Source organism: Haliotis rufescens, unplaced genomic scaffold, assembly GCF_023055435.1.
Source record: "Haliotis rufescens isolate VD_foot unplaced genomic scaffold, xgHalRufe1.0.p SCAF_13, whole genome shotgun sequence".
NCBI classification, from domain to species: Eukaryota; Metazoa; Mollusca; class Gastropoda; order Lepetellida; family Haliotidae; genus Haliotis; species Haliotis rufescens.
The window spans coordinates 32,748,655-32,769,603 of NW_025963813.1; the positions used below are offsets into that span (position 1 = coordinate 32,748,655).

The following is a 20,949-nucleotide window of genomic DNA, read 5'->3' on the forward strand; positions in this document are numbered from 1 at the left end:
CAGCCACGCAGGTGTGGCATGGCCGTATCCAGATCTTGGAGCAATTGTCAATACTACAGGATATATTGCCGTTCTGAAAATACCCCAGCCAGTATTAACCTCAAAATGAGACTGATGCAGCGCTCTACGTAAGCAATGAGAAACACGCCTACAGTGTTTGTCGGACCATGAGGACAGAGGACAGAGGACATATGTCGTGACACTGACCTGTGTTAGGACGGCACGTTGCGGACAGAGGGTGCGTTTGTCTGTTGGACGTCTTAAAGTGCACCGGTTCAGTAACCTTCGCCAGTGTCTGATTGTTTAAGTACACTTTTGGTGATACGTCCTATTTCGTCCCCCGTATAATCTGTTTGTGACGTCGTGGTGCTATCTCCACCTGTAGGTCTTTTGAGGGCGAATGTCCTGGGAAACCACTCACCAATATTCCAGCTATATGAAGGCGGTCTGTAAATTATCGAGTCTGGACCAGACAATCCAGCGATTGACATCATGAGCATCGATCCACGCAATTTGGATACGATGACATGCATCAACCAAGTCAGCGAGCCTGACCACCCGATCCCGTTAGTCGCCTCTTACGACAAGCGTAGTCGCGTTTTACGGCAAGCATGAGTTGCTGAAGACCTATTCTACCCGGATCTTCACGGGTCCCTCATTGATGTAGGACCCAATGCTGTCATTGATTGTGGAATTCACTAAGGGGTCCAATATGTTTTTCTATTTATATTTTATACCCAGGACATCATGATAGGATAACATTATTTTGTAACCTTAAGCCGTCCTCGTATTACAGGAGTGAGTAAGGGAATTAACTCCGCTTTGGGCCGTATTACCTTTAGCGTTTCAGCTTCATGTGGGTGGAAAGCACGAAGTGATGCATGTCTCAGGCGTTTACCACTTTGGTGAAACCCACGAGCATGGGTATGGTGCTGACAAAACTAGAAACATAATAGGGGCGAACAGGGATTCGAACCCACAGTCATAGGTGTCCAAAGGACTTCACAATGAATTGCGGCGCCCCAGACGACTGGACCACCCTTATCCCTCATATGACAGGATGACTGTTGTGCAGCTTCAAGGAAAAACAAATTCTATTTTCTTAAGCCAGTGTTAGTGGCGGGTGCTGCCAGTCGGGCAGGACATGCTTACCCCTTTGCGCGAAGACCTAGTGTCATCACAGATTTGACAAAATAGTGGTGAAAGGTATATGTGAAATGGGTCACTGAAAATGAAGGATGACACCAGGTGTAAGCTTAAAGTGTAAGCATGTGTTGCCCTCCTGGTGTCACCCACCACTCGCACAGTTTGCATAGAAAAAGTAAGTATTAATTAGTTTGTTGCTCAACGTTACTCCTGCAGTACGACGGCAGCCTGTAGACAATGGAGTCGTGGCCAAACAACCCAGTGACGCGACAGAGCGTTTACTGAATTTGTTGATTAAAAAACCAATATGTCAATTTTGAATTACATTTCTTCGTCTGCTGTATATAAGTGCAGAGAAACGCATAAAAACTATGTTTGTTTTACAACACTGTGTGTGTGTGTGTGTGTGTGTGTGTGTGTGTGTGTGTGTGTGTGTGTGTGACGCCAGAGAATAATGAAAAGACTACCGCTTTTACAATTATATTCAGTTCGTTTATTTCACAATCATCTTTAGCCAATAACTAAATTATAGATCCACATCACTGCTGTTATGTATTGCTACAGTCGCATATAACGGCACTCCGTTAGTACATTGAACATTTAAAGCAAACCACACTGATTTATGATCAAGCAAACATGCGTGTACAGTAAACTACATTTATAACGAAGACGCTTATAACAAACTGACGGATATGACGAACTTATTTGTTTGTCCTGACCATTTGCTGTATTTATTCTGTATATGCTTATAACGAACTACGGTTATAACGAACTAGAATTTGTGGTCCCTTTGAGTTCGTTATAACAGCAGTTTACTGTATGTATATTCAGACTGCAAACATGTTTCGATGATGAAAGCTTGTACGTCTTGTTCAAGCTCGTTACGCGACATGAAGAATTATGAAGAGACACATTCTTAGAGTTTGCACCAGCCAGGCGTCCAAGCGTTGCCATACTTCATGGGGTTGGACTGTGGATCGGAGTCGGGGTAGTTGGGGGGTATCATTTGCTTTCGGTACTCCAGAAGGCGAGACTTCAGCTTTGCAACAACGTCTGGTAGTTGGGAGGACAGGTCATGTTTCTCTGTGGGGTCCGCTGAAACGGATACAATCATTGGTGAGAGCTTGACTGGGCCAAGTGATCGACATCGTGAACATCTAGCTACGCGAAGTAGGATGACATCGTTATATGTATGTTATTAATTGTTGAACAAGGCATGTAACTGTGTTACATTGTTTCTGTTAAGATTCGGTAGACGTTCATTGCATTGTATTTGGACAATGATTATTCTCCAGGAAGTTCTATATTTAGATGCTTGTGACATCTGTAAACTCCTGGAATACCGTGGACTTGTATGGAATATTTTGTAATGTTCTAATGCCGCTAGACTGATGATGGCAATGTGTAGAAATTTCCATTAGTTAGTTAGACTGTATATAAGGGGACAAGGGCATGCCTCTCGCATCGCTCACACATATAATCACATCAAGGCCGGTTTTAGTGTGAGGATCGCTCATCACACCTGATTCCCTGCCTGGGCCCGTCTCGGAAGCTTGACGGCTGTCGCCGCTGGGTGAATATTATCACTGATTTTTGCTATCACCGCTGTATTTTCGTACTTGATACTGACCACTGCCATCATATTATACACTGCCATTGAATATTGTACTACCACTCTATTGTGTACTGTCATTGTAATTGCCGTGCAGTAATTTGTATTGATGTGTAAACCTAGTTAATTTTGTAACACATTTGTTGATTATATATCACTTGTTGTTTGTTTGTTGGCTTCGTAATTCAGGCCACATGGCCCCTAGTACATAGTACATTAGGTCACGTGTCCAGAGTATTACATCTCTGTCGATATCATTTTAAATAATTTACACATATATATATATATATATAAAGCTATCCACCGTAGTACATTAATATCACAGGAATTAAATAAATGTGCAAACGTAGTATTACCTTTATACTTTTTCTATAATGAGGTAAAAAAAAGTATTTCTCAAGTGAATATATTTCTTACATACAATATGACATGGTATTCATCCTCAACTAAATGAAGGTAACATTCTTTATATATAGATCTGTATGAAGTATATTCATTTGGGTGATGATGTGATAATTAAACACGCACCTATTACATCAAATAACTGTTCTTTATCAGGGTCAAGGTCATATATTATTTCTTCGTATATATCATCTTCAGTGTTGTTCATGGGACGGTGCCAGCCATCTTGTTGTCCAGGGTAACCAAGCAGCAGTTTGTAATTGCCCATCCTTAAAAAACCCAACACAAAACATACAAACATACTGCAAGATATTTCGCAAAGTTGCAGAGTTGGGAGCTTAATTAATTGAAAAGGCGCATGCCTTACGTCTATTGTGGGGTCAAGTGACTTGACGAAGGTAGTTTTCGCATAACAAACAACTGTTCATGGCTATGTCAGACATCTCATCTTTGAAAATCACCAACTTGCTCTTTTCGGCGCAAATATTCATTTCAAAGATGGTGGGATCATTTGCTCGCAAATTCATTTTTTTACCCTAGCTTTGTACCAATTTATATTTACACAAAACTACCCTGCCATATATTTCTTTTTACAAACTGCTACAGGAATTTGTGCTGGTTAAATAGACATAACCGAATATAGTTCTTTCAATTTTCAATTACAGAAAACACGAACTCGGTATACTTACGTTTGCCCTGATCTACTTACTTCCTATGATATATTTCAGTCTCTTACCTGATGCCAGCCTGGCCTTCTTTCGGTATGACAAGGTAGTCCAGATTGTAGATGAACTCGGTTCTCTTGGACGGGAGGCCGTTCCGGATAGAGTCCCACTGATCTATCCCGTCTCTGTCAGTCACTGCATCATATAAACACACAATACCTTTACTGTGACAAGACGGATCATCGTGGGAACATGGGTGGATGTTTCAGTAGATGGGAACTAAACAAGGGGCAATATTCATCATTGGTGGTCAATTCAATATGGACGATTGGATTGGAACGGTTCCTTCTGGATCTAGGGAAATAACATGTAGACAGGTGAACTGACGCGAGATTCATGGCAGGACAGCATGTTGAAACAGACACTGCACATACCAACCTGTAAGTCCTGTTCAGAACTTGAACACTTACTGGCAAGAATATTTTGATTCATTAAGTATATACATACATTTTACACAGTATGTTATCACAATTACCCGGCGTTCCTCCGGCGGCGGAAACCAATGTCGGTAGCCAGTCTACAGCGTGGATCATTCTAAACAGAAAACAACGCTGTTTATTTAAAAAGAGGCTTCGGGGAAAGTCACACTACACTCTCGTCTAAAGCATGACTTCAGAATCATGTAACGTATTAAAGCAAATGCGTATTTAGATAACTATTTGACTCTCTGTTGGTTTAAGTGGACGCCATTACACATCTCAGTATGACATAGACCATTGTACAACACTCACACCGACCAGCAACATACATGACGTCCACCAGCAACATCCATGACATCAACCAGCAACAGACATGACGTCAACCAGCAACACAGATGCCATCAACCAGCAACATACATGACATCAACCAGCAACATGCATGACATCAACCAGCAACATACATGACATCAACCAGCAACATACATGACATCAACCAGCAACATACATGACATCAACCAGCAACATGCATGACAACAACCAGCAACATACATGACGTCAACCAGCAACACACATGACATCAACCAGCAACATACATGACATCAACCAGCAACATACATGACACCAACCAGCTACATACATGACATCAACCAGCAACATACATGACATCAACCAGCAACATACATGACGTCAACCAGCAACATACATGACAGGCTGTTTTCACAATTCAAGCTGTGGAATTGTATTCTTTAGAGGTTATCTTACCCATCATACGTGTAGCCCGTCTTCTGGAGTCCCGCCCCCGACATGAACGCCGTCACCCTCGTACCCCCCTCCCACAGAGAGTGCTTGCCTCCTCTCAGGGGCCAGTTGTTGCCGTGGCTGAATATCTCCCCTCCGTTCTGCAACAACACACATCCAAGGTGCATGTACATGTCAACACTTACAACTTAAACCACAATGTACAATATGTCATACAGTTTTTGCAAAATGCCAACAACAAATAATATAATATATATATATAGTCTACTCTGGAATATGGAGTATAAAGGGCTCGGGATCTTTGACTTGGTATCTTATCCGAATTGCGTAAATCGATTTTCATGATGTCAATCACTGGTGTGTCTGGTCCAGACTCGATTATTTACAAACCGTCGTCATATATACTGCTGTGTTAGGCGTTAAACAACAATCTATGCTGGTCGTAAAGGATCGACTAAATGGATTGACGGGTCAAGCTCGGTGACTTGGTCATGTCATCGTACCCAGAGGTTTTGGGACGTTGCTCATGATATCAATCACTGTTTTGTCTGGTCTATGATAATGTACAGGCCGCCATCATATAGCTGTTATATTCAGGGTTCGGCGTTGAACAAAAAACAAAGGTAGTCACGTACATCAGCTGTGAGCAGGAACAGCGTGTTGTCATACAGCCCTCTCTCCTTCAAGGCGTCAGTCACGTTCCCTATAGCTTCATCAAGGGCATTCACCATCCCTGCAAAGTTGTAAATATCCTCATAATGATGAAGTACGCTAGCAATATACAATGGCATTTGTAGTATCAACCTGAATCACTGCACACGGTTTGAACAAATATGAAATCTGAACGTTCATGATACAAGGTCATGTTAAATGAGTAGATATATGCAAATCAACATCTGATTGGTTCATGAGCAAGTCATCCCATCTGATTGGTTCATGAGCAGGTATATGCAAGTCATCCCATCTGATTGGATCATGAGCAAGCCATCCCATCTGATTGGTTCATGAGCAAGTCATCCCATCGGATTGGCTCATGAGCAAGTCATCCCATCTGATTGGTTCATGAGTAGGTATATGCAAGTCATTACATCTGATTGGTTCAAGAGTATGTACAGTATACGCAAATCGCCTTCAACATGTGTTTTCACTTTATAAAGGATCTGACTTCCTTTCCTGTCTGTTCTATTGTATGTAATGCATGCCTCGTTATCCTCTGTTTGGTCGTCATCTCGAATCAGTTAAACTAATTGCGTACTATCATATCAGCATGTCTACTCAAAGAGTAGTGTGTTAGATTTAAACGCCGCCTGAACATTATTTTTTGTTCATATCATACTGCGCTAGTTTTAATCAATGGCAGGAAGCGGGTAGTTGGCGTCAACGTGATTGGTGAAACCTATCAGCTCGGGTATAGTGCTGTCACCAAGGGTCATAATGGTTATGAATCTGAGTTTGGAATTAAACCATGACCAGGGAATCCTGGTACGTGTAAGGGACGTAATTGTACACAGCGAGATGCTGTATATCACATGGCGACCACAGAAGGCTTATATCTAGGTTATCATGTATTGGCTGGTCACATGGCTCAAGGACGGTTAATACTCACCACTGAACACACGCCTTCCCTTATTCACAACATGTGGGAACCTATCTTCATATATCTTCGGGACCTGCAACATAGTGACGTTCAGATTATTCTGATTGTGAACAAAATATGCATGCAGGTGATAACATCTATTCATATAACAGGTGAATTACATCTACATAATATGACAGGCCAATAACATCTATATAATATAGCATGTGAATATCATCTACGTACGTATATTATATAAGAGGTGAATAACATATGTGTCATATAGCATTTGAAAATACCCATCAATACTATCATTTAACAGCTGATCATTTAGCACCAGTATCAGAAAATATGTGAACATCAATATCACATGACACATCCTTATTCATATACATTCCCCAAGAAACATATTTTGTACAAATATAAAAGACTTTTATGAACACTTTCATCTTAACAAAGGAAAGTATCCACTTGAAATTTGGATCTGCCCAAATATTTACAAACGTCATCAAAACTACATTAGGCTGAAAACATTCGTCGAAACACAACTATGATACCTGTATCAAAGACATCAACGAATAACCATTTTTGTTTGTTATATTTATAGCTTCTACCAAACATGTGTTTATAGTTTATTTTGCCCGCCAGTTTATATAGGCACCAGATATTAAACTAGCTATGTTTATATGCATCGTGATCTGTATAGCAGGTTGTTGGTACTATCGGTGTACTTTGTTCCACAGGACAGAGAATTTCCAGTTTGGGTAAACGTTGTAACTAATATGTCCCTTAGTAATAGGATAATCAAATATCGATTGCTAGATGGAACTACATCACAAAAGTGGAGCTAACAGCAAGTAAATTGTGATCAATCGACATGAATCTTGCCATGACTGTTAGTTGGGCAGGTGGAGTGTCACGTGACAAGATGTTCCTGAACTGTTTCCTCTACAGCTCTTGTTGTACCATGCAATGTCTCACCTCTGTCGGGGAGTGAACGTTCTGGAAGGGCAGATACAGGAACAGTGGTTGGCTCTTGTCATGGGTGTTGATGACGTCAACGATCTTCTCTGTGAACACCCACTGGATCGTGAGGGGAAGCAAAAACAAGTGGTAGCATTAGTACAGATCGAACCCCCACTGACAGCAACATTTCAGTCTTTCTGTGGACAATACAATGGGCCTGATATTGATCGGTAGAGGCCCCTTGTCTAGCACCAAACACGTCTAGGTCAGAAGGAAAACAAAGTGACAGAAGCGATTGACCCGTGAAGATCCGGGTAGAATAGGTTTTCAGGAACCCATGCTTGCCGTAAAAGGCGACGATCCTTGTCGTAAAAGGCGACTAACGGGATCGGGGTGGTCAGGCTCGTTGACGTGGTTGATGCATGCCATCGTATCCCATTTGCGTGGATCGATGCTCATGATGTCAATTGCTGGATTGTCTGGTCCAGACTCGATTATTTACAGTCCGCCGTTATATACCTGGAATATTGGTGAGTCCGGCGTAAAAACAACACACAAAAGAACAAATAAAACCAGCGCGATGTGACGTGCCACGTTGATAGACCCGATTAAGCACATTACTGACATTAGACTAAAGATAGATTTCACCGAGAATGACGTTTAGGTATCCTTGTATTTAACTTTCAAAGGTTAATGCAACATATGTAAACCAGTCTTACCGCTGAATATGTCCCTTGGTAATCCCATTCCGCTTCCTTATTGTTCCTGAAGTCTAAAAACCCGGCTGAAACACACACGTGATGATATATGTAAACATGTCAATCTTTTGACTTGTACATTTGTTTCTCGAGCTTAGTGGATGGAAATAAACGTGTATTTTAGTTTTACCAGTTGGTTTGATAATTGATTTGATCGTCCAAAAGACTAAAGTGCAATATATACCGCGTAGTGAAAGAAATAGTAGACCACACCACTGACTAGACAGACAAGTCAAGTGTGTATCCGGATCAAGTGGGATTCAGGTGGTACAAGCCCCGCCCCCTTTTCAGACACATTGTGTGTCGACCTGTGTCAGTCATGTGGTTTGGTTTACTTCCTGACAAGGGGAGAACGCATACCCCCATTGCGGATGAGTTGAGTGTTGTACTTACAAATATTATGCATGTAATAGTCCTCCAATGCATTATAGTAGCCGAAGAAAGTATCGAAGCCCCGGTATGTTGGTGTGCATCCCCACTCACAGAAACCCAGGTGCCATCTGGAGTGGACAATGTGTCACTTGTCAGATTGTTGGATATTACATGGAACCTATTCCCAACATCCCTGTATTCACATTTCGATGGATCTTCAAAGTATTTTGAATGATGTGGTTCGGAATTCTTGTGAGTATTCTTACTAAAGACAACGAAGCAGTTTCAAAGTATATGATTAATCAGTGTTACGCTAACAATTGCTGTGTTCATGATAATCAGTTTGGTTTGTCCCTTATTAACAAAATTCATTATGAGTGAGAGCCAATTTAAACAATAATATTAGAGCCTGTGAGAGGAAGACATTTACCACATTTTCGTAACTGACAGACCAAGGGTTATAATCGGAGTGAAACTGGGTTCGAGCCCACGATCCTGGCACGGTAAGGAACAATAACGCTCCCCCTCCCCCCCCCCCCCCCCCCCCCCTTAATTATCACTGATTGCTTAATGAGTAATGAATGAGACATATGGAAACATGTCTTCAATATAAGATGCAGGAAAAGTTAAGCTTTCCTTATCATCTTAGCCAAAGTCATTCCGTACTTGTTTGACGTGATTGTTGGGCAGGTGTTAAGAGGAGGTGCACTCACTTGCCAACCATGTGTGTGGCGTAGCCGAGTTTCTTCAGCTCCTGTGGGAGGATGGTGTAGTTGAGGGGCAGGCAGACTGATTGTCTAGCTCCAATGACTTGATGCTGGAAAGAGAGGTTTCTCTTACCATATGCCCAATGGGTAGTGTGAACTGTCCCGTATATTCCCGTTTCGTTCGTTTGCCATCAGTGACAGTAAATCTAGCCCAACCCTTAGTTGTGTGTCGTCGGGATAGGGATGGGGATTGGAAGGGGCAGAGTCAGGGATGGGTGTGACACCATGTGTATCGTGTTATATGATCTGAACTAACGTGAGGAGGCTCATGTCAACTATCACGCCAACTATCCTAGTTTCGTTCGTGCTAAATCTGCCCCAAACCTTGGTTGTGTCTCATAGGGATAGGGACTGGTACTGGGTAGAGTTAGGGAATCGCTGTGTATCATGTTACAGGATCTGAACTCACCTGCCGTGAATCACGTCTCATATCAACTGGCATGTCAACTATCACAGCTCAGAAGACATCCTGTATACTACATGAAAACACGGTCATGGTGTCAGCCACAACTTACTTTCCCACCATGTGAGTTGCGTATTCTTCAGCTCTTGGGGTAGAAGTGTGTAGTTAAGTGGGAAACACACAGCCTGATTATGACCTATCACTTCGTGCTGCAATGGGAGATAACTCTCAGTGATCCAGGTCAGATGACGTCTCGTGTGTGACGTTTTATAACGTTGTTGGTAAAGCTCATATCTATATTTATCTATTCATAATAGCTACCAAGATTTTAACGATTCTAGTTTTATCATAAAATGCATAACAAATGTAACTAGAAAAAAATATTATTAAAGAATACATTCATAAAAAACTAACCCAAAACAGTAACCATGCTCCATTTAAAATTCAATAATGTATTCTGAAATTAAATTAACTTTCAACACATATTCATGAAGACATCTTCTCGACTTCAAGGTCACATTGAGAGACCGACAATTTGATATTCTGAGGGGCGGATGGGGGCAAGTATCTGTGTGTGTGTGTGTGTGTGTGTGTGTTGGGGGGGGGGGGATGGATTTAGAGTCGAGATTAGATATTTTTCAGCTACCAGGTATTTTGTATTTAAACCTGTGAGTCTGAAGTTTATTTTGTTGCATGAATGTACTTTTTGTGGCAAATTCTTTTTGTTTCAACACAATGAGGCATTATTGTTTTTTTCAAGAATGTTCGGGGACAATTTATTTTTTACGATAAAAATCCAGGACCCGCCACTCTTCCCAGAATAACAAATACCTAACAGCTCGGACAATGCCTGGGTTGAAACCAATTAGTGGCAGAGCTGTGTGCTACCGGTTGAGGGAGCACAATACCCAGCTCTGTGTCCAGTGATACGCCCGATCTAACTTCCACGACACCATCTAGCACCTCTAGCGTGGTGTAGACAGCATCTGAGGTTCAGAAGACAAGACTGGGACAGTATACTGTTCACAGATGAGTCCAGGTTTCATCTGGTCAGCTCTGATTGTCGTGCAAGGGTCTACAGGCATCAAGGAGAACGTTTTAGCGACGCTTGCGTTACTCAACGTCGTCGGTTTAGGGGAAGAAGTGTAATGGTATGGGTAACACCACAACTCATGGAAGAACACAACCCACCATTGGTCATGGAAATTTGAATGGCGCACCCAACCAGGACGACGTCGTTCAAGGTCATGTTCTCCCCTTGGCGCAAATGCAGGGAGGACACGTCACATTGTAGCAGGACAATGCCCAGTAACATGTTGCACGTGTTGTATCAGACTGTTGGAGGCAGCATAACATTGGTGTACTGCCATGGCAGGCTATTCTCCAGACCTCTCCCCAAGGCTGTTTTAAATCATTTGGTGTTCTCATTACTCCGCTACTGCCTCATATGTTTGTTGGTTGCACCCGATATTGACATTGTTCATTGAGCGTCACCCTCTGTCACCTGTTACCAGGTATGGGTTTTGTCAATGAACATGTTATGATAAAACATTGATCAGACGGATTATCAATTCTTATAACATTTACAGAACTTCATATGAAGCACGGTTCCTGTCTTCTGATCGTATATAATATTTAAATAATATTATTGATATAAAATAAAATAGTGTATAACTTTATACTACGGATAACTCTTTAACAACTATTATAAGTGCCTGCATTAAATAGTGTTAAGATCCCTCAAATATGTCAGTTTCAACTATATTGGCTCGGATGGTCAAGTTGCCTCCCTTAGTTGTGACATGATCATCTAGTCAGTGGTTCGAATTACACATACATGCCAAGGAGGATGTAAGTATTTTAAATCCTTTTTAGCTTTCCTCCAATATTATCCTGGCACGCCGTGTTATAGCATACATACTGTTCAAAGAAACTTAACATATAACTCATTCACTCACTCCATTGTGATCACCAAAGTGATAAACGTCTTGGACCTGCATCACTTCAGGGGACGGTCGGGTAGCCTAGTGGTTAAAGCGTTTGCTCGTGACGCCGAAGACCCGGGTTTTATTCCCGACATGGGTACAATGTGTAAAGCCCATTTCTGGTGTCCCCCTCCGTGATATATCTGGAATATTGCTAAAAGCGGCATGAAACTATGCACTCACTCATTCACTCACTCACATACCTGAAGACCAGATTTGAAGGGGAAAACCGCAGACATAAATGCACTTCGGGAGCTGAAACATACGGACACTCGTCATGTGCAGTGAGTTTGTTATGAATGACTGTTTTTTTCTGTGTGCTGTGAATCGAAGTAAGAGTTTTGGCTTTGAAATTCACCATCAGCGTTTGTAAAGAATCGTTTGAACATTGTCTGACTTACTTTTGCCTGCCAGTATATGTGGAGTTAAACATTTTACTTGAATGAACTGTTTCAATATTCTTGTGAAATAGACGTTGAATGACACTCACGGACTGCACAGCGGCTGTACATAGTTCCTGTCCAGTATCACACCATCTCGCGCCATTTTGTCCATATTAGGGGTCAGCATGTCACCGTTCCGGAAGCCAACATCGTTCCAGCCTGCAACAACCAACATCTTCTGACGAACCTCTGCGTTTGATAGCTATATATGTATATTAACACGACAGTTGCTTTTATTTTACTCTGGTTTGCAAAAAAAACAAGATGAAAATTAAGACTTGGATGGTTAAAATATTATATTTTGTCATATTATATGTCTTCCGAAACAGATTCCATTGGGCCTTTAAGACACAATAGCAGTGAAAATTGTATGAATGGATCACTGAAAATCTGTGATGACACTAGGTGTTCACGCAAAGGGGTAAGCATGTCCTGCCCGACTGGCAGCACCCGCCACTAACAATGGCTGAAGAAAATAGAAGCTTTCATTGCTTGAAGCTGCACAACAGTCATCCTGTCATATGAGGGACAAGGGTGGTGCAGTCGTCTGGGGCGCCGCAATTCACTGTGGAGTCCCTTGGACACCCCAGACTCCTATGACTGTGGGTTCGAATCCCTGTTCGTCCCGATTATGTTTTTAGTTTTGTCAGTACCAAACCCATGCTCGTGGGTTTCACCTAAGTGGTAAACGCCTGAGACATGCATCGCTTCATGTTTCCTCCCACATGAAGCTGACACGCTGATATAAAGGTAATACGTCCCAAAGCGGAGTTAATTCCATTAGTCACTACTGTTATACGAGGATGGCGTAAGGTTTAACAAATGATCTTCTCCTATCGTAATGTCCTGGGTATAAAATATAAATAGAAAACATATTGGACCCCTTAGTGAATTCCACAATCAATGACAGCATTGGGTCCTTCATCAATAAGGGACCCGTGAAGATATGGGTGGATTAGGTCTTCAGCAACCCATGCTTGCCGTAAGAGGCGACTAACGGTATCGGGTGGTCAGGCTAGTTGACTTGGTTGATGCATGTCATCGTATCCCAATTGCGTGGATCGATGCTCATGATGTCAATCGCTGGATTGTCTGGTCCAGACTCGATAATTTACAGACCGCCTCCATATAGCTGGAATATTGCTGAGTGCGGCGTTAAAGAACAAACAAACAAACATCAATGAGGTGAATCAGGATGGTTTCCCAGGACATTCGCCCTCCACAGACCTACAGGTGGAGATAGCACCATGACGTCACAAACGGGTGACGAAATAGGAGATATCACCAACAGTGTACTTAAACAATCAGACAATGGCGAAGGTTACTGAACCGGTGCACTTTAAGACTGCAAACAGATAAACGCAACCTCTGTCCGCAACGTGCCGTCCTAACACAGGTCAGTGTCACGACCTCTGTCCTCTGTCGTCTGTCCTCATGGTCCGACAAACACTGTAGGCGTGTTTCTCATTGCTTACTTCAAGCGCTGCATCAGTCTCATTTCGAGGTTACTACTGGCTGGGGTATTTTCAAAACGGCAATATATCCTGTAGTATTGACAGTTGCTCCAAGATCTGGATACGGCCATGCCACATATGCGTGGCTGCAATGGGCTCCGAATAATTAAAATGCTGCCCACAACGGTGTTAATCACAACTCATTTACCCAATTCACTCAATCAAGCCACTGGTTCGGCCGTAATCACTGTTAACTAACCAAATCTATTAGTTATTACATCGTGTAGAACTACGTCAATCTGATAACTCAACATACACTGTAGGGCAAAATAAAGTATACGCTTGAACACTGGATATCACCAAAAGAGATTCATTCTTAGCCACCAACAAAGATGGGTTTATACTTTCGTTTGCCTGGCAGTTTATCTTTTGTTAAGGTATATTCGAAGAAACAGTTACAACTAACCCATTACAAAAAGGTTTATCTTTCATAGACTTTACCTAGATCATCCGCGACGATGAATACAATGTTGGGTCGCTGTGCGAGAACACCGCCGATGAAGGCGAAGAGTAGGGCTGCTACTGTTGTCGACATCATAGTGACTTCGCCTTCAGCATCCCGTCTCAACTACAATATGTCTGGAAACGTTTTCACAATATCTCGGGACTTGATATGGTGTTATCGGGGCAGACAGTCATATTATCAAGTGCAAGTGCAGGCTACAAATCACCTGATATAGGAACGGTGGCAACCTTGACACGTGTGAAATCGTCAGAGATAACACGCCATATTAACATGGTTCAAAGGGGGTATTTACACAAAGCGAAATTCCAATATATACACAGTATACAATTTTGTATATATGGTATATCCAAAAATATACAATTTTTTATATTTGGTATTTCCAAAAATAATCAATTTTGTATATATGGATTGATTTTACCTCTGCTTCATTCAGTTTCTTTACATTGCAGACATTAATGCTCACAATATGTGGTTGCTATTGAATATATTACTAAGAATACCGGACAGTATTATTGTATGTGACAAGTGTATACTATTGGCATTATGACAACTCTATTTGGAGTGTTATGAAATAATTTGTATTTATTTATGTTGACAGCATTTTACGTAATAAAGAAATAGAACACTTGAGCAGACAGTTATATCAATAATATATATATAATAAGTGCGCCATCTGTTTACAAATAAGAAGATCTATACATACAAGTCGTTCAGAGTGGTTTCAAACAATGACGGTAAAATTAATATATGATGAATATCGGCAAATATGAATATATACAATGTAATATATATGTTACTGTCATGTCATGGTATGGTGATTCTAAATCTAAAATGTTGCTTGATATTGTTTTGACAAACAGTTGTATGCACTGTCCAATGTGATACTCCTACGTAAGTATATAAAAAAGGATGTTCGTTTAGTCAATTGACATATTGGTGGGATTAGTGTGACAGGATAACTAAGTTTGTCATCTGGTATAATGCACTTCCTCGATTGGCATAATTAGAACAGAGTTTGTAAATAGTTATATGCGGACTGCAGTTAGCTAAGGCAGCCAGCATCAGTGGAGAGTGTGAGCAGCTCGAGAAGAGGCGAGCAACTCAATGTGATTTATGAATTTGTGGAATTTTAATAAATAAACGAACGCCTGTCACAAAAATGTAGTTGAACATAGAACACACAGAATCGCAGATTTTTCTATCGTACATTTGAGGGTGAACGTGAACGAAGCCGTGCAGGGTGCCTTACATCGATTTTACTTCAGAACACACAGTGAGCTCAGGTAAGTTTATTACTGATGATATTTTCATTCATTCGTGCAATAGATATGGCAATCATGAGCGCTGACTCTGTATGTGTTCGCAATAGAACATTTGGAAGAAATAAAAAAAAATACTTACAAGTCTAGTACACAACAAAGCCATTAAGTGAATATCAAATAAATTGATTCACAATGTGACAACCTCTCATCCAAAATTTGTTTAATGCAACAGGTTTAAAGCATTCAGAATTGTACAATCATTATTATAAAATACAGCATGTTTATATAAATTTTTATATGTGTCTCTCATGTTAAATACATAAATGTATAAAAATGTTTTAATATAATTTAATATTACTATCAGTTTTACATTATAAGTAACATTATGGACCCTAGCATGTCGAGCCAAGAAACAATTGTATATATTATTCACCTTGGAATGTCTGTTTACTGTGTTTGCGGCGGGATCCAGGCAATTCCCTAAGTGGACAATTCCAACTACTACTGCGTAAAATGTTAATGACGATTTGGAGAAAATTACCAAATGGATGAAAGCAAGTAAAGTATAATCCAAAGACAACAGAAACTATTCAATTTCACGTTAAAGTCAATCTAAATGCAATACCTAACCGTAAAATGAAAAGATTTTTTATCAATGACTTTTGGTTAAATGTTTCAGTCAGATTGTTAATAGCATTCTAATATTGTCGATTAGTTAAAAAGATTGTGGGTATATGTGTAGGTAATTCTCTCACGCTGATGGCAGAAAGTCACTCAACCAGTTCATGTATTCTACCTCAAAGAAGATCAGAACCCGTGTATAATTACAACATCCTCAGAATACCAATAACAACGAAATGTAGAAATTAACAAACATGACCAACATTATTATTTCATGTTAATCTTTGTGCCATGCATGTAGCTAGATAAACATATGTATACTTTTTCAGTCTGTGTGAAGTCGTGCATAAATACAATTGATTTTAAAGGGTGTGTTTTTGTACTGTCATCCCTAAACAAAAGTTTCACTTTTATCCTCAAAAGCGCAATAATATTCATGTTATAGCCTTTTAAGTCAACTTTTGATTTAATACGAATTACGTAACATTCATGTTACTTTGATTTTATAATGTTGTTACAGGCCCATGGACTGACTAGGTTCATTAAGTGTCATAAAATTGCCGGGACATAATGTGGTGGCAATACATTCTCTAATTAACACCTGTCACAAAGGGACAGGCCATTTTGGTTTGTGCTCTGTGTTACGCAATATGTGGATTCACGAAATAACATTCAACGAACTATGTACTTCGTCCTGTGATGTTGGTGTCTTTTGACATTAATGAACATGTAAGTAGATACAACGCGGGCGGATTGATGCATTCGTACTTGGTATGAATAAATGAATTACACTTCGTTCTTAACTGTGTGCGAAATACGCATAATGTCGGAAAGCGCAAGTTAAATTCCCAATTACTGACTTCGTTCTTAAATAAATCACAACCATTTATAGTTGTATCACTGTGTAGATTCTTTTATATTTTAACGATGTAAATCACGCCACTTTTAATGTAAAATATGTCACTAAACCAGTTCATGTACTCAACCATTTCCACTATTATTTTCACAAAAGATCAAAGATTAGAAACAGTTATCAAGATATATTGTACAAATCTTTGGAAATACATAATCTTTAAAGGGAAACTGCCATCTTGATCTACTATTCTGTATTGTATGACATTATATATATGCTCATGTACCGCCGCTGGTGGTTTAATTTATGACAAATAAACATAATTTGGTTTGAACCCAGCCATGCGTGTGCTGAATTATACAGCGCCAAGCGTTCTGAGCGCCAATGAAGTTTTTCAAAGTAGAAATTAAGCAAACGAATATTTATAAAATTTCTTATTGCTAGAACATATGAATGAACAACAAGTACTATAATCGGAAATATATTACAAGTTATATAGGCACCCGGATGCTCAAAATCACAATACAATGCTAATATCAAATATTTGTGTTCCAGCGAGTGTATACCAAATAGACAAGGACCAAACCAGTTCTACAGACACAGACTCTCTCAAAGGCAGCAAGGTGCAGTATACAGTTAAATGAAAATTGGTCTGTATCGCATCCGCTCGTGACTTGATAAAAATGTCGTATAACTATAACATACATAAAGGTGTCTCGTCTGTTATTTCACAAGACATGATTTTATTCTACCAAAACATAATGTGTCCGTTTTGATGCATCTCATTCGTGGCAGGCTATATAATGCAGGGACGGCCCTTTATGTATCATTCAATCTTTAAAAAATGCGAAACGAGCCATAATACCATGTTTTATGAACCTAGCAAAACTAAACAGTTGATACTAAACTGTTCACTCGTTTCCAAGCAATCGTAAATTTCAGACAAAGTTGTTGTTTTGTTCCATGAAGTCTATCAAAAACACATAACCTAAATACAACAATAGTGTATGCAGAAAATGTTAATCGTCTGTTACATGTTTGCGAGATAACACGCGAAAAAGTGAAAAACAAGTGCACCACGGACAACTGCAAATGCACGTGTGGGTAAGGGTATAAAACGATTGCAACGGCAAGTCAGACATCCACAGTGATAAAATAACACACAAAAGAAATGCCACGACTCACAGTCGAACAACGTGAACGAGACTTGGGTATGGTACAGATGGGAGCCACCCACGCCCATATTGCACGAACCTTCGGTTGCTCCCGTGTTGCCGTTACCAACTTGATGCAACGTTACAGACAAACAGGGCGGACCGCTGACAGGCCAAGAACAGGCAGACCCAGGGTGACCACGCCCCATGATGACCGGTACTTGCGTACCTTGCACCTCCGAAATCGCTTCCTGACAGTGACGTCATCGGCGACAAATGCCTTAGGTCACAGGGTTAGTCGACAGACAGTGGTCAGGAGACTCAGGGCTCATGGAATCAGGGCTTTTAGACCATACAGAGGACAGCTATTGACAGCGCAACATCGTCGTCTGCGATTAAGATAGGCCTGGACTGTACGACGTTGGCAACGACGTGACTGGCAGGGGGTTGTCGTCACTGACGAAAGTCGAGTCTGTATGTTTAGGGCTGATGGAAGACAACGTGTTTACCGCCGAAGGGGTGAACGAACGGCGGCGTGTTGCGTGCAGGAGGTCGTACCATATGGTGAAGGGAGTGTCATGGTGTGGGGAGGGATCTTTGGGCAGGAGAGGACACCGCTGGTCATCGTTGACGGAAACTTGACAGTTCAGCGGTACATGGATAACATTCTTCGTCCAGTTGTCCTACAATTTCTACAACAGCAACCACGTGGTGTCATTTATCAGCATGACAACGCTAGAGCCCATACAGCCAGAATTGTCACTAACTTCCTCACAGCCAACAATGTCAACGCCCTGTAGTCGCCTGCACGCTCACCCGACGCGTCCCCCATAGAACACCAATGGGACTTGATGGATCGTCGTGTTCGACAACGACCACACTCTCCAGCCAACCGGCAAGAACTGATCTTGGCCCTCCAAGAAGAATGGCGTCAAATCCCACGTGACCTCATCAGGCGACTGACTTTTTCTGTGCGTCGAAGAGTTTTTGCGTGTATTGAGGCATTTGGTGGTCACACACGCTACTAATGACTTGTTATTGAACGTGAACGATTGTTTATGTACTCTGCCTATTGTCCATGATTCTGAAAGCTCGAGGTTTGTACCACACCCAACTTTAGGGGGCTCTGACATCATTCTCGGGCGCGGTATGATTGTCACTTTCAGTGTTGATTATGTTGATATATTGATCTTCTCCATACACTTTACTTCATGCATGTATGTTTTGTTGTTTTTGAGCAAGAGTGATTTCAAACTCTGGTAAAGTTTCTTTTGGACGTCAGTTTATTTTAATCATACACAATATATCTCATTGAATATCTTGAAGCTGCCAATGAAAGCATGAACTCAATTACTGTGCAAATATAAGAGTTCATTTTGTATAAGTATAAGTATGAAGTTATCATTTTTTAACTTCGAAAACTACGATGTGCCCACTGATACCGTCATTATGTTGACGGTCTGATTGTTAACAACCATGAGTTGCAATATGTTATATGAAATCATTGCTTTGTATAACATCGGGTCATGGATGCTGTTCACTTTCATTGGTACTGGATTCTTCTTTGCGCAATAACCAGATTATCTCATTGATTGATTATTTGTTTTAAATTTAAGCAAGTTTTGTGCCTTGTGGAATTGTAGATGAAGAAACAAACAAAAAAACAATTCGCATTGACATAAGTAAAGAAAATATCAATTAAATCTGAATACGTCAATGTGTCAATTTCTTTTCCTCAAAAGTACAGGTATTAGTATTCATATTCCACTTGTTAATAATTTGTATTTGTAACATTTTTTTTATTTTCTTGCATTTACATTTACAGTCGTAGTCTGTTGACTTTGCAAACGATATTAGGCTGAGCCCCCAGACATTTTTTTAAACATTGCATATTTAGCAATTTCGTGCCGTTTGGACAATATTCATACCAACAAATGTAACAGGTCAGTGGCAAAAGTAAATAAGTCAAAGATGGCGGATGCAGTAAAATTTCAAAGTTGAATCAGTACTTTTAAAAAATTGGGAATAGCTTCAGCGCACCCGGCTACCCGCCAGGTCTGGGAGCAATACTGCTACAAACGTGCAATGTCTGACTCTTTTCCCATGTTGAAGCATATTGAGAAAAGCTTACCTTGTTCTTACTTACCTTTTGTAAAACATAAGACATTAATTGCAACATATATCCCCGTGTTATGAGTTTTCGGATGCTGAATAAAGATTCATGGTGTTTTCATATGAACAACTGTAAAACATCTCATTGACTTATAAAAGACAACGTTATCATAAAAACAAGCCATCATCGGAATACTTCTGTGTGATGCCACACCCCTCGTTATAGTGCAAGTATTCGTGATAGAAAATGTATGATGTCCAAAAACTTAAGATCAGACAATAATAGTATTGTGTTATGAATAATAATAAATGCATGTTTGATGCTGAAAGCTCTGATCGCAAAACAGGACAATCCGCGACGGTTGTCCGGAAACACGATATTTTTCGGAGTATTTTCTTTTAAATCTTTGATTATATTTTTACGCGGAAGATGATTTTTCCAAGGACTACTGTTTTAAAAAACGCGATGTTCCGCGTTTCCGCGGATATTTCACATCATATCAATGTATACCGTTCAATTCAACCGTACAAACCAAATTCAACACTTTTACGTAATAATGATTTATATAATTTAGCTTTCATCCTCTGTGCAATCTGTTGGCTAATCTGCTATGCGCACGAGAGCATGTTACAA

At 40.5% G+C, this 20,949-nt stretch overlaps 1 protein-coding gene across 1 annotated transcript; it reads right to left on the reverse strand.

Moving 5' to 3' along the window:
* Window positions 1-1,616: 1,616 nt before the first annotated feature.
* LOC124118166 (arylsulfatase B-like) lies at window positions 1,617-14,478 on the reverse strand. The gene is made up of 14 exons (XM_046480276.2): window positions 14,289-14,478; window positions 12,381-12,492; window positions 12,094-12,145; window positions 9,449-9,552; window positions 8,757-8,863; window positions 8,325-8,389; window positions 7,621-7,722; window positions 6,670-6,733; window positions 5,699-5,796; window positions 5,067-5,203; window positions 4,361-4,419; window positions 3,897-4,020; window positions 3,287-3,429; window positions 1,617-2,241 (listed from the first exon to the last, which is right to left on the reverse strand). The coding sequence occupies exons 1-14, from the start codon at window positions 14,383-14,385 to the stop codon at window positions 2,063-2,065; spliced, it is 1,443 nt and encodes a 480-aa protein (XP_046336232.2). The 5' UTR covers window positions 14,386-14,478; the 3' UTR covers window positions 1,617-2,062.
* Window positions 14,479-20,949: the final 6,471 nt, after the last annotated feature.